The sequence below is a fragment of the Diceros bicornis genome, chromosome 24 (assembly GCF_020826845.1).
Source record: "Diceros bicornis minor isolate mBicDic1 chromosome 24, mDicBic1.mat.cur, whole genome shotgun sequence".
NCBI lineage: Eukaryota > Metazoa > Chordata > Mammalia > Perissodactyla > Rhinocerotidae > Diceros > Diceros bicornis.
In genome coordinates, this window is record NC_080763.1 from 19,523,595 (window position 1) to 19,538,581 (window position 14,987).

General features: G+C 36.9%; 1 protein-coding gene across 10 annotated transcripts in view; it reads left to right on the top strand.

Annotated features, from left to right (window-relative positions):
- PCNX1 (pecanex 1) overlaps positions 1–14,987 on the top strand; it is a 192,571-nt gene that overhangs the window by 155,265 nt on the left and 22,319 nt on the right. For all 10 annotated transcript variants that reach the window (XM_058567242.1, XM_058567240.1, XM_058567237.1 and 7 more), the window contains 4 exons: positions 2,698–2,951; positions 4,664–4,894; positions 10,653–10,753; positions 11,527–11,677. In XM_058567242.1, the coding sequence (XP_058423225.1) occupies positions 2,698–2,951; positions 4,664–4,894; positions 10,653–10,753; positions 11,527–11,677 (737 nt within the window). The remainder of the gene's footprint in view (positions 1–2,697; positions 2,952–4,663; positions 4,895–10,652; positions 10,754–11,526; positions 11,678–14,987) is intronic.

The window sequence follows — 14,987 nt, forward strand, 5'->3', positions numbered from 1 at the left end:
ACTTTTTTTTTTTTTTTTTTTACAAATGTACGTGGGGAGGCTATTTTATCTAGCATTTCTATGTGTGTGAGTCGGAAGGGGATCTTTCTTGTCATCTGCTGTTCTACCATATTGATCAGAAATTCTCCAAAGCAGAAATTGATCCAAATTCTCACTCTCCCAACTTTCACTCTCTGGTGCTGAGTAGATTCAAATAAAATTTTGGATAAATCCTTTGCCATCCAAACTCTCATTATTTGCCAAACAAAACTCAAATCAAACCTATTTGGGAACACAGTACCCCTTACAGTCTTTCAATTTTCATTCAAATTAATTTTAACATGTCTGGTTTTCATAATAGTTAGTTGTATTTATTTTTACCAGTTATATTCACTATGAGGTGACTGAAAGATCTAGCTAATCCAGAAAACAATTGGTAATAATTCCTCATAGATATTCTAGAATCACTTTCCAAGTCTCAAAATTATTTTTTCAATTATTACTATTAATTCCTGTGCTTATTGTTGACTTTATTTTCTAAGCAAAATGTATTACTAGGATGTGTTGAGGTAGAAAATATTCTTGGGGTTTTGGGGTAGAGTAAAAACATCCCGCATTAATTCCATTACTCTGTTCACTTTATTCTGCTACTCTGAACAAGGACCTCATTCTGTCCCTTCTGAGTAAATGTCAAAATCTCCAAATTCCCTCTTGCCACATCTCTTCTATATATACTACTAGCAAAGTGATCTCCGTAGAATATAGCTCTCATTGTGTTATTTCCTTTACTACAATAACTACAGTTATTTCCTTTCCTTTGACTGACTTCCCAGAAAGATGACAAAAAGAATAAAATGAACTGATAACACATAAAACCTAAGCAAAGACCCAACTTCTTGCCACAATTTTAAAAACCCAGGCTCAGGAAGTTTCTTCTAGAAATTGAATAGTTCTTCTGCCCTTTCTAATCTATTCTAGCACATGGATAAAGAAGGAAAATTTCTCAAGGCTTTTTATAAAACCGGTGTAATACTGATGTCAAAATATGGCTAAACTAGCTAAAAAAGTAACCGTAGTTTGATTCACTTGTGAAAATAGATACAAAAATACTCAAAACCCATAATAAGCAGAAACCAGCAGTACTCTTTTTTAAGTACCCTTCACCAAGTCAATCATTTTTTAAATTAATTTAAGTATTAAAAAGCAAATTAATAGAATTTATCTTCTTTTAATAGGTCCCAGGAGAAAAACAATATAATATGATTCTCTCAAAACATGCCAGAAGACATTTGAGTAAATTTCATTTTAATTATTGGTTTGAAAAATACTCTCCATAATTATCCTTATTCTGAAAAAAAATGTATATATGTATCTATAGTCAGTATCATATGTAATGGTCAACCACAGCAGGCATTCCTGTTAATGTCAGGTTCAAGGGAGGGTTTTTCTTGTAACCACTGTGTAACATTATTTTGAAAGTGTTCACCAGTGTAATTAAACAATGAAATAATATGAATAAAATCAAATAATAGAATTGTTGAGGGTTCTAGAGAACTAAACAATGCAGTGCATTAGCTGGGCCATACCTGCCTCTTCAGCCTTCTCTTTTCTCATTCCACCACCACCACCAGCTGGGGCTGGGTTTCATGGCATCTTTTTCTCTCAAAGCAGTGTGTTTCAAACATGGATGGTGTATATATTCTCTTCAGAGGAAAAAAATTATTGTGCAGTCTCACTTAAGTTATTTTTGTTATGATATAATTTTAATATGTACCTTTATAAAATGAAGTATAATTACGTTATAGTCCTTACATAATATAAGGAGTTTACAAATTAAATGGAAACAAGACCACAGAACAAAATAAAAATTAACATTAGTGTGATGGATGATATTTTGTTGGCACTAGATTGTTGTTGGTCTAATTCTATATTTAATCTGATTTTGTAATTTTACTTCAACGATACTAATGAGGAGAATGCCTGTTGGATAAGTATCTTGTACAAAAGAATGTAACTTCAAAGAATTGTTTGCTAGGGCAGACAGTCAGACCTCATACCTAATTGAAGCTTTATCAGCAGGTAAGCCTCAAATGCCAATTATGTAATCTTATCCAATTATTGATGGAATTGGCAACAGAAAAAATTTTAATTATGTATTTAGTATTAAATTATAATGAACTATTACAAATTATATAGCCAAATAAGCAGGATATATATAATATTTCTGCTTGCAGCATGGTCATGATCTGGTAAATAGAGCTCAGATTCTTTTGAGTTCTGCATGTCTGTCTGTATTGTGTGCCCTCAGATGATTCACTTCTCATTCCTCTCTTCTTTTTTGGGATTAACTCAAACCTTCATGAGGTGTACTTTTATTCATTTGGCTTTCATTTGATATGAATGCAATTGTAAACCCAAATTTGAAAAGTTTGGGAATTGATGTGTCAAAATTAAGGAGATTACTTTACCATACAAATTCTGAGAATCTTGAATGTGCTAATGCACATCGTGATTCTGTAGGAGCTGGATATAGTATGCCTGGTTTCTGGAGCTTGCTGCGGTTTGTTAATGAACGTTCTAAGGCAAATTAATCATATACTTACAGTTGCTATAAAATGTGTCTTTTTTCTAAATTCCTTGTGTTTTTGAAGCATTTGTTTTTCCGCTTCATGTTTTTTCCCCCTTTGTAAGTGGTCTCTCTCTCTCTCTGCTTTTAAGGTACTTACTGTCAGCAACGGGAAGTAGAGGCCATTACTGAAGGTGTTGAGGAAGATGAAGGATTTTGCTGTTGTGAACCTGGCCATGTTCCTCATGTACTTTCATTTAATGCTGCATTTAGCCAGCGCTGGCTAGCTTGGGAAGTGATAGTCACCAAGTATATTCTGGAGGGCTATAGCATCACTGACAATAGTGCTGCTTCTATGCTTCAAGTCTTTGATCTTCGGAAAGTACTCACCACTTACTACGTCAAGGTAAGGGTATGTGCCGACTTAGATCCTCTGATGATCAGAGGCTCTTCTTAGAAAAGACATATATATAATTTTTTTTTAACTTATGCTTTGCTTCTAAGTCATGATTTAAATTCTCTGGTATCCAGTGTAGTCAGTGAAATATACCTACAGAGGTCTTGCTGTTTCTTTCTTTTGTGGAACTTACTCTATTTGTTCATTAATATTAATAGCTACCATTTGTAGCTTATATGTTTTAGGCACTGTGCTGAGGGATATACACACATGCATGCATACATACATATACGTGTGTCTTACCTAATTCTCTAAAGGAATATTGCATCCCTGTTTCACAAATAAGTTGAAGCTCAGAAGTTAACTTGCCCAAAGTTCTCTAACTAGCAAGTGGAGTCAGGGATTTAAAACCCAGGCTTGTCTTATTCCTGAGCCCCTGATGTTAAACACTGCTTTGCACTGCCTTCAACAAACTGAATAAAAGTATTGCAAGATTTAGGAGCTCCCCAAGACCATCTTCACTTGTGATGCCAGCTGCAATTTCAAGGTCCCCAAGACCACCCTCAGGTTCAGTAATTTGCTAGAAGGACTCATAGAACTCAGCAAGGCCATTATATTCTTGGTTAGGATTTATTACAGTGTAAGGATACAGGTTAAAATCAGCCCAAGGGAAGAGGCACATAGGGCAGGGTCCAGAAACACCAAGGCATGAGCTTCCAGTTGTCCTCTCCTAGTGGAGTTGTGCAAACAACACTTATTTCTCGTGGCAACTGTGTGTGACACTACTTACAGAATGTTGCCAACCAAGGAAGCCCGCCTGAGCCTCGGCATGCAGAGTTTTTGTTGGAGCACAGTCGCTTGGGATGTGGTTGACCACCCCACGTGGCCAGCCTTAGTCTGCAGCTCCTCTAGAGGTCATGACTCTAAGCCTCCAAGTGAACCAAGACTCTCTTATCAGGCAGGACATTCCAAGGGATTATAGGTTACCTTCCAGGACCCAAGACTCTTGTTGGGCAAGGTTAGTTCTTTACTGCATAGGTATTCTATTTTTGCTAACGATTTTACAGAAATACAGCATCCTTATGATTTAGGGGCTTGTAGGCAAAACCAGTATTTTCAAGAGGAAAGTGTGTGCTAAATTTTAATGACCCATATCTGAATTTTACATATCTTGTGTTATTACCTCTATGTACCACCTTATTTGTGCTGATTGGGGTGAACCTTGAGTCTTTTTACCAACCTCAGGAAGCTAGAGGTTGATTTTACATTTTTTACGCACCTGTGTGGCATTTTCTGTCTCTTAATATGTATATTTCTATTGCTTTTTTATTAGTTACATTTCTGTAACTTGACCTAGGACCACAAGATAGTTAAATAGCTTTCTATGAGAAATTTCTCAAAATAAATGCACCACAATAGAGGTTTTTAACATCTCTTAAAAGATCCTATATTCTGAAGCTCTAAAGTCAATAGACTAGAATTGTTTTGAAGTTGCCTTGCTGAATTTATGGTTGTGATTTTAAAAGTATTAAATTAAATGTTTTTTCATCCAGGAAGGCCTGAGGTATATTATTATAGCATTCTTAAAATGTATTCTTATGGTATTGAGCTAGAATAATATATTTTTGAGTCGTACTATCAATGTAAACAGTTGAAATTTATTTACTGAGGAGTTGTTAATTCAAAATGATTTAGCCTGAATTTTATCTTTCCCTTGTTAGGGTATCATTTATTATGTTACAACCTCTTCTAAGCTAGAGGAGTGGCTAGCTAACGAGACAATGCAGGAAGGACTACGTCTGTGTGCAGATCGAAATTATGTTGATGTGGACCCGACATTTAATCCAAACATTGATGAAGACTATGACCATCGACTAGCAGGCATATCCAGGGAGAGTTTCTGTGTGATTTACCTCAACTGGATAGAGTATTGCTCTTCCCGAAGAGCAAAGGTAGAGTTTGTTTATTTCATTTATAACTCTTTGAATTGTTTTTCCAAAGGTGGAAAGAATATCTTTGTTCATATTATGAGGTCAATTTTTCCAGATTTGCCTCTTTCTGACCATCTGGGTAAGAGAACCTGTCTTGTTTGTTATGGTTGGGCCAAATCAACCAACTTTGCCAAAACGGGTTAAAGAAAGTGGCCTCCCTCATTCTTTTCATTTGCAGTGTCATAATATCACTGTCTAGATAGCATCCCCTGCACCCTGTGCATGCATACATGTACACAAATTTAGGTTACAGATTACATGTAGCACCTTCTTAAAGACTAAATCCCTCCACACACACACACACACACCAGACTTAAGGATAATTTAGTATCTTCATCCCAAATCCATTCTAGACCAGTGCTGTCTAATAGAATTTTCTGCAATGATGGAAATATTCTGTGCTGTTCCAGTATGGTAGTTACTAATCCACCACATGTAGCTATTATTAAACACTTGAAATATGGCCAATATGACTAAGGAACTGAATTTTAAATTTAATTGTAATTGATTTAAATTTAATAGCCCATGTAACCTAGTAGCTACCATATTGAACAGACAATTGACTTTGAAGTGTTAACATGGTAAAAATGACCTAGGAAATGTGTAAAAATGCAGATTCCTGGACCTCACCTAAGAGATTCTAATTCTGTAGGCCTAGACTGGGGACCCAAAATCTGTGTCAGTCTGGATGATTGTGATTCAGGTGGTTTCTAATCCACACTTCAGATAAATTGTCTTATAAAGGTAAGGTGAGTTGTAGACTTCACCAACTACTACTATTCTTCTAGCCCTCATGGCTCTCGTGGCAATTTTGCCCCCCTGGTTAGACTCCATGTAACATAACCACAATACCAGGGCCTGTGCTTCTAAGCTAATTCCTACCACCACTATTGTTTTCCAAGCAAAAGTCTTATGTAGTTGAACCACCGGCATCCTGTACAGGATTACTCTGTAGCGTGGAGGATAGTGAGCCACCTTGACAACTGGTGCCTTTCTCATAGTCTGGAATGTGCACACCTGTCCTTAGCTGTAGCACCTGGTTTAGTCCTTCCTTTACAGCTGCTTAGAGTCAGGCACACCATCATAGCAGCCTCTTTTCTCTTCACTTCATCGATAAGAAAGAGAGCATCCTTGTACTTCCTCTCTGAACAGTGTCCTTTGAGCTTGTGTACTGGATGCACAACAGATACTAAGCAGAGTAGCATATTTTTAAAGAAGAATAAAGAATAGAATAAAATAACCTCCTAAGAGGCTCAGAAAAAGGACCAGCAGACAATATCTGGAAATGGAGGACCTCAAAGCTAAACGTCTCTTCCTCCAAACACATAACAAGCAGTTTATTTTTTTATAAATGAAGTATATTAGAATGCTTTGCATACTGTTCTCAAATCCTTGGACATATTTTTTGGGGGTGGGAGTGGTTGTATTACTCTCATAGCCTTTCTCTAGCTTAGATTATATTAGTTACTTTTGTTTGGTTTAACCGTGGTTGCCTGGACTAGGAACTCACCGTCTACCTACTCAGGAACAGGGCTCCATCCTTCCTAAATTTAAGGACCCTTCTAGAGATTATTGCTGAGATCATAGACGTAGCCCAAGGAAGTCCTCCTCCCAATTGCTAATGAATCATATGTTCAAAAGGTTTACCTCCAAGTTTGGGTATTCCTAGTCTCTTCAGATAGCTTCTTATCACTAGGTCAGTGTGGCTTGCACTCTGCTCTGCTGTCCCTTCTAGAAGAAAATTATCAGCTGTACCATATACTCCCCTTCATGTTCCAGGTTTTCTTTGAAGTTGAACAAGGTTACCTCCACCTCCTTAAAACCATGTGTTCTATTTTCTGAATCACTGTTCCCAGAATAGCCTCTTCCTAGGGAGGTTAATTAGGCCAGAAATATTTGCTGCCTCCAAGTTCTGGTACCCTCACCTCAGTGTTAAAAAAGTTGCCTTGAGACTCTCCTTCCGTAGTTTCCTTCCAAGATTGTATTGTAACTTACATATTACACAGAAATAAAAAATCATTCTTTACTCCTCCTCTTATATGTATGCTAGTAGGAAATAATCTCCCCTATACTAGCTGTACCTGTATTCTAAACAGCTAGATAAAATATTTTTATAAGTGTGGCCCTGGACTAACCGCATTAAAATTACCTGAATGCCAAATTGGAAGAGTTTTTCTCAGCTTGGTTTTGCTTCCTGCTTCTTAAATGACAATACATTTCTTTCGCCATTGTTGTTAGTATTAGCAAGAATTCTTTGTATTTCTAATGCAGCTGAGGATGTAAGACACATGCCTTCTCCAACAGTAACAAAACAGAGCTACCAGGGTAGAACCAATTACTTTTTCTTTCAGTACATTAATGATATTGCTACAGTGCCTTCTGGCTTGCATTGTTTCTGATGAGAAGTGTCTGGACATTCTTATCTTTGCTCCTATGTACAAATAATATGTACAGCATGATGGGTTTTTTTGCACTGGCTGCTTTTAAGATTTTCTCTTCATCAATAATTTTAAGCAATTTAATTATGATGTACCTTGGTGTAGTTTTCTTCATGTTTCTTTTTTTTGGAGTTCATTGAGCTTCTTGAATCCCTAGATATATAGTTTATCTGATTCGGAAATTTTTCAGCCATTATTTTTTTTAATGTTTTTTTAGTCCTCCTCTCTTCCCTCTTTTGGGGACTCCAGGTACATTTATATTAGGCTGCCAACATACGTAGGTATTGTCCTACAGCTTGGGGATGTTCTGTTCCTTCTTTTTTTAGTCGTTTTTGTCTCTGTGTTTAATTTTGCATAGTTTTTATTGCTATATTTTTTAGATCATTTACTTTTTTTCTGCCTTTGTTGAATATGCCAATAATCTGGCTGGCCCGGTGGTGCAAGCGGTTAAGTGCGCGCTCTGCTGCAGCGGCCCGGGGTTCGCCGGTCCGGATCCTGGGTGCGCACCGACGCCCCGCTTGCCAAGCCAGCCTGTGGCGCCGTCCCGTGTAAAGTGGAGGAAGATGGGCACGGATGTTAGCCCAGGGCCAGTCTTCCTCAGCAGAAGAGAGGAGGATTGGCAGATGTTAGCTCAGGGCTGATCTTCCTCACACACACAAAAAAATGCCATTAATCCCATCTTTTTTATCTCAGACGGTGCATTTTTCATATCTCGTGAGGTTTAATTTGTGTCTTTTATGTAAATCTTCCATGTCTCTACTTAGGATGCTCAGCCTTTCCTCTGTCTTTTTGAATTTATGGAATACAGTTATAGTAACTCTTCTAATGTCCTTGTTGACTAATTCTAACATCTGTGTCAATTCTGGGTCAGTTTTGGTTGAGTGAGTGATTAACTGATTATTCTTCCAATTATGGGTCATATTTTTCTGCTGCTTTGCATGCCTGACAATTTTTGATTGGATGCTAGACTTGATGAATTTTACCTTGATGAGTGTTGAGTATTTTTGTATTCTTGTAAATATTCTTGAACTTTGATCTGTGACACAATTAAATTCTTGGAGGACGGTTCGATCTTTTCAGGGCTTGCTTTTGAGCTTTCTTAGGAGGGACCAGAGCAGCCTTTAGTCTGGGGCTAATTTTTCCCCATTACTGAGACAATACTCTTGTGAGTACCCTAGCTAATCATGAGATTTTCCGTTGTTCCTTTCTGCCCCTTTCTGATGGTTCTTTTCTTGGCCCTGGGTCCTTGGTGCATGTGGTGATCAGGAATCTGCTGAAGACTCAAGAGGGCCCATCTGCAGATTCCCAGAGCTTGCTTTCTCTGTGTAGCTCTCTCCTTGGCACTTTCCCTACCAGCTCTAGCCACCTTGACCTCCCCAGACTCCCAGCTGTCTCCTCAACTTGGAGACCTCTGGGCTGCACCTGTGTTCCCCTTCCTTGTGCTGCATGTGAAACTCTCGTAGGGCTACTTCGTTTGTTTCTTATCTCTCAGAAATTAATGTCCAATGTCTCAAAATCATTGCTTCATATGTTCTGTTCAGGTCTTGGTTTGTTTTTGGTTGTTTCAGGTGCAAGGGTAAATCTGGTCTTTATTACTCTCTCGGCCAGATGCAGAAGCTTGAACTCAATAAAAAAAATTTTTTTTTCTTATCACAAAAGCAGTACATTTTTAGCATAGAAAGTTGACTAGGTCATGGAGAGAGGGAGACAGAAAAGAAAGAAAGAAAATCATAATTTTACCACCCATTATAACCACCTTTAGTGGTTTGTTTATATAACTTCAAGTCTCTACACACCCCATCTCTTTTATTTTTCTTTCCTATTTCTTAAAACAAGTGTTCTCAAATTCTTTATCTACTGTTTTGTAACTTGGATCCAAAATTCCTTCAAAGAACCTGCTTGATGAAACTAGGATATGTGCTGTAAGAGGTAATATATCTTTGAAACAACTCCATTTGGCAAGCAACTAGAATATCTCTTACACAGGTACTATTAATTAACTAAATTACCCAATTAATGATAATTAAATTAACCAATCAACATTAAGTTAGTATCTTAGACAACTTCTCTTTTTTATTTATAAATTAATGGTTTATAAAGCCAAAAATATATACCTTGGTAACATTGGAATCATTAAGCTCCTTATTAGCCTATATCCATGATTCTTCAACTTTAGCATACATTAGAATCACTGGAGTGTGATTGCTGGACCCTGCCTCCAGAATTTGATTTCTTAGGGCTGAAGTGGCCCAAGAATTTGCATTTCTTATAAGTTCCCAGGTGATGCTGATGTTGTGTCCTAGGACTACACTTTGAGAACCATTGCCCTAGATTGTTTCTCAGTAATTGAGCTGCTACCAAGATTTTCCTTAGTATTGTATAAAGTATACCATTTTGTTATACATATATAAGTATTGTATTATATATTATTATATATATAATAGTAATTAAGGTATGCAATTGTTAAAAAAATTAAAAGGTTGAGGGGAAGCAATATTCTACAGATATCAATTTGATTTTCTTTACTATGATTATGGTCACTAATAGGCTAATGAAGCTATCACTAATAGCCTGCCTGCCCGGTTAAGTCCAGAAGTAACTAATTAACAGATAGAATATTGTGTTTTTAGGAGAAGACAATATCAGTAATGATGTATGTTAGTAAGTGCTTTGAGATGTTTAGCTAAGATCCTGACATTCTGTAACACAGCCAGTTCTTTTTGAGTGTGTTCCGGTATTGTGAAGTATTGGATTTTACTTAGAGATTCCAAAGAACCTCCTCATATACATTTATACTTTGCTTGTTAAGTTTCTTTTCATTAGAACTTTTATTTGAAGAGATAGGAATTATGTACTAGTTGAGTTCCTTATCTTCTGATTTATTAAATAGATATCTTCTGATTCGTTAAATACTTATATACCTTTCTGATAACTAACATTCTTTGTTTTTTTGTTGTTTTTCTTTTTTCTTTTCTTATTGAGGTATAATTGGCATATAACATTACTAGTTTCAGGTGTACAACATAATGATTCGATATTTGTGTATGTTGTGAAATGATCACCAAAATAAGGCTAGGTAACAGCTATCAGCATACATAGTTAAAAAAATTGTTTTTCCTTGAGATGAGAACTTTTAAGATCTACTCTTTAGCAACTTTCAAATATGCGATACAATATTACTAACTATAGTCACCATGCTGTACATTACATCCCCATGACTGACTTAGTTTATAACTGGAAATTTGTACCTTTTGACCCCCTATTCTTTGTTTTTTTTAAAGCCAGTGGATGTAGACAAAGATTCATCCCTGGTGACTCTTTGTTATGGACTCTGTGTTCTGGGACGGAGAGCTTTGGGGACAGCATCCCACCATATGTCCAGGTAACGAAGGCGTTTCTGTTTTCAGGAAGACTGTGGGAAGCTGTGTAACCTAAATCTGAAAAATTTGAAATAATTTTCCATGGAAGCATTCTATGCTAATTTATTGCGAAAAGTCTCTTCAGATGTTGTATTGTGTAGATCTTTTTGCTGAACATAGTTGAGTTCTGCTAAGTGGTTAACAGAACTGGCTTTTAAAATTCACATGTGTACGGGCAACTGTTGATAATGAGAGTTTAATGGATTTAAGACATTTTAAAAACTAATCACCCCATAACATTTGATTGGTCTCCTCCCGTATACATCTGTTTTTCTAACAATTCACCTCTTTTTGTTTTTCCATATTTCCTCTCAATTTTTGTCCAGAGCATTTATACTTTTAATATAGTTGTACGTTAGATTTTGGGACTCTGAATATAAACTGGATTTCTTGACATACGCATCCAAATGAATTAGAATTAAGAAATACCACATATTTTAAGTTTCTTCTGTGATTACGACGTTTTCCATCAGGCCTCCTTAGTTTATTTTAACTTATAGATTATTTGCCTGTTGTTTATTTTCATGGCCTCCTATTAAAGTGGTTCATAAACAGGGGTCCCAGGTCAAACAGGCTCTGTCCCTTGTGATTCTGATTCAGGGGTGCTGACATTAGTTCTTGGAATCCATATTTTCAAAATACTCTCAGATGATTCTGATGCACAACCACATGTAAGAATCAGTGTAATGGAAGACCTTTGTCGAAATATGTAAACTTTTATCTCCAATCTTAACAGTAATTTGGAGTCATTCCTCTATGGATTGCATGCCCTATTTAAGGGAGACTTCCGTATTTCTTCAATTCGAGATGAATGGATCTTTGCTGACATGGAATTGCTAAGAAAAGTGGTCGTCCCTGGAATCCGCATGTCCATCAAACTTCATCAGGTAAGAAGAGGAAATTTCTAATGCATTACTGGTGTTTAATGGTACTTCTTCACTTGACTTCCAAATTATGTTTCTTAGGAACCTTTTGAGAAATATTATGATTGGAAACAAAGAAAAACATGATTCATGGCAAGATTAAATCTTAGAAGCCTGAACCTGTTTTTCTAACAGCAAATTTGAATATTAATATTAGAGAGTGACTGATCTGGGCATGAACTTGAGGAAAAATGTAAGCAGTGCCAAGCCAGAAATAAAGTCTTTGGCCTCTGTAGTACTTGCTGTGACTTCACGTGATTGTAACTCCTGCCTCTTCCGTGGGTGAGTGTTAGCTGACTCCCACTGCAGTGTAGCAGCATCTCAGGCGTCTTGTAAGTGAACTATGAGTTTCATTTAGCATTTTATGTAGAATAATAGATGGTTAGGACAGATTTAGCATTAGCTAAATAATCCTGGTAGGGTAATAAAATTAAAATGAGGCCCAAAAATGCATATCCAAAGCCCTGGATCCTGTCAAGAGTGTATGTTGAAGTTAAGTACTGGCACTGGCTGCTCTGATCATTCCGCTTGACAGTGGTTATCAGATCTGATGATAGAGACCACATGATAAGACTCATTAAAATGCATCTGCTGTGCTCAAATCTGATTGAATCCTTTTTCCCCCCAAATAAAGGATGAATTATTCTTCAAGTGATTTTACTATGATTAAAGTAATGCAATGAAGTTAATGTCTCATATTATTTAAGAGTATTACTAGTAAGGGATGTATTATTTGAAAATCGGTGAAAAATGTAATACTGTTTGGAGGACAGTGGGGAAAATATACATTTGGGATCAAGTGGAACTGTCTATCTTCAGACTGGCTTCATAGTTTTGAGACAAAATTCAGTGAATTGAAAAAAGATAATGACTTCAGATTATAATGTTTTTAAAACCTCAGAACTTCTCAAAAGGTACCAATTATATATCTGCTATATAGGAAGTAGCCAGCCCTGGTGGTCTCATGCTTAAGAGTTGGCACTGCCACCACCCCAGCCCAGGTTCGTTTCCTGGTCAGGGAACCACCACCACCACCACACCCCCACACTCCACCCTCCACCCCCGTCTGTCGGTTGTCATATTGTGGTGGCTGCAGGTTGCTATGATGCTGAAAGCTGTGCCACCATGTTTCAAATACCAGCAGGGTCACCCATGGTGGACAGGTTTCAGTGGAGCTTCCAGACTAAGACAGACTAGGAAGAAGGACCTGACCACCCACTTCTGAAAACATTGACCATAAAACCCCTATGAATAGCAGCGGAGCCGTGTCTGATACAGTGCCAGAAGGTGAGAGCATGGTGCAAAAAGACCAGGCGGGGGGCCGGCCCGGTGGCATAGTGGTTAAGTTCACCCACTCTGCTTCAGTCACCCGGGGTTCGCAGGTTTGGATCCCGGGTGTGGACCAACACACTGCTTATCAAGCCATGCTGTGGCAGGCGTCCCACATATCAAGTAGAGGAAGATGGGCACAGATGTTAGTTCATGGCTAGTCTTCCTCAGCAAAAAGAGGAGGATTGGCAACAGATGTTAGCTCAGGGCTAATCTTCCTCACACACGCACACACACACACACACACAAAATTTAGAACAGGCCAAACTAATCTCTAGCAACAGAAAGCAGATCAGTGGTTGCTTGGGATGTAGAGACTGAATGCCAAACGGCAGGAAGGGACTTTTTGGGGTGATGGAAATGTTCTCTGTAGATTGTAGCAGTGGTTACACAGGTGCATATTCGTCAGAGTGCGTCTAACTGTATTGTCAAAATAGGTGCCATTTATTGTACGTAAATTATACCTCAAATTTGATTTTAAAAAAAAGATTATGTCCCCAGAGCTAAAAATATAAAATTTCTAATTTTGCCTTTCAAACAGTCTTTGATAGTGTGCTTTTAGCACTTCATAGGTGTTTTTAACTTTTACTTTTTCCCTTATAGTTCTTTTTTATTTTTTTAAAAATTCTCCAGTCTAATGTATTACGTTTTTACTTGAGAAATTAAAACTGTTATAGTCTGTGTAATATAATTGTATAGTGCCCTATAATGTATTAGTGCTCTCATACACATTATATCACTACAACCCGAAAAATTATTTTAATCCTTATTTTGTAGATGAAGGTTAACCAGAACTCAGAGAAATTAAGCAAATTGCCCTTTTCGTGTGTTCTGTCTTACCCTCTATTTAATATTTTGTAAAATAACTTGCCTCCTTATTCGTTCTTCCTTTCTTATTAGTCTCTTTAAGGATTACATAGTTGTTAGAACTAAAATAAACTAGTCAAAGTCCAATTTTGTTTGTAAGTGATATGTGATGAAAATCTTTCAATCTGTGATATCCTTGAGGACAGGGATAATTTCTTATTAATCTTTATGTCCTCATCGCTTAGCACAGTGCCTGGCGGCCAATGAATGTTTGTTAAATGAATGAGTTTCATTGTTTTCAAAAAGTAGTGTTTTCCCGTGCATCTGCTCATAAGTTCTCAAGTGTATTTCTAAAATGCTTCTGAAACTTTTTCTAGAAGAACTGGGAACATTATCTCTTTTTATTTATTTCAAAAATAATGAAAAATGTTGAAAAAGTAAACATCACCCAAGAGTAAGCATCTTCCCATCACCCAGCGCATTGTACAACACCCCAAAGAAACAGTCAGTGCCAATGATTTGATGCATCTCTTTTCTGATTTCACCAAGTTTATGTAAACATTTGCATCTATATTTATAAATATTTTCCTTTTTAAAAATGTAATTGTGCTATATAAATTGATCTGTAACATGGTTTTTTTTCCATTTGGTATAACATGGACACCTTTCCGAGTCAGCACGTATAGAGGCCCCTTCCATTTTTTAGTGCTCTGTAGTATTCCAGAGTATAATTTTTACTCAGTTTATTCAACCATTTTCCTATTTATGGACATTCTGCTTGTTTACAATATTTTGCCACTTAAACAATGTTGAATGATGTTTATAGAACTTTACATACTCATTCATCCATTTTAAGCCCAGTGAAAAGAAATATTTGGATAAGATTAAACATTCTCCACTTTTGACATGCCTGATTGTTTCCAACTTTGTGTCCATTTTATTAAGAATTTGATCATTGCCTATGTCTGCACTTCTTTTTTCTGTTCAAGTAGTTGTACCAATACAACTCTACAACAATGTCATTCCTTCCCTAATGGAACTATGCTAAAAGAGAGCAAATCTTATGACATCTCGCTGTCTGCTGGCGTAGTAAAGTGAACTCAGTATTTAAAAGAAACATTAGGGCCGGGCCCGTGGC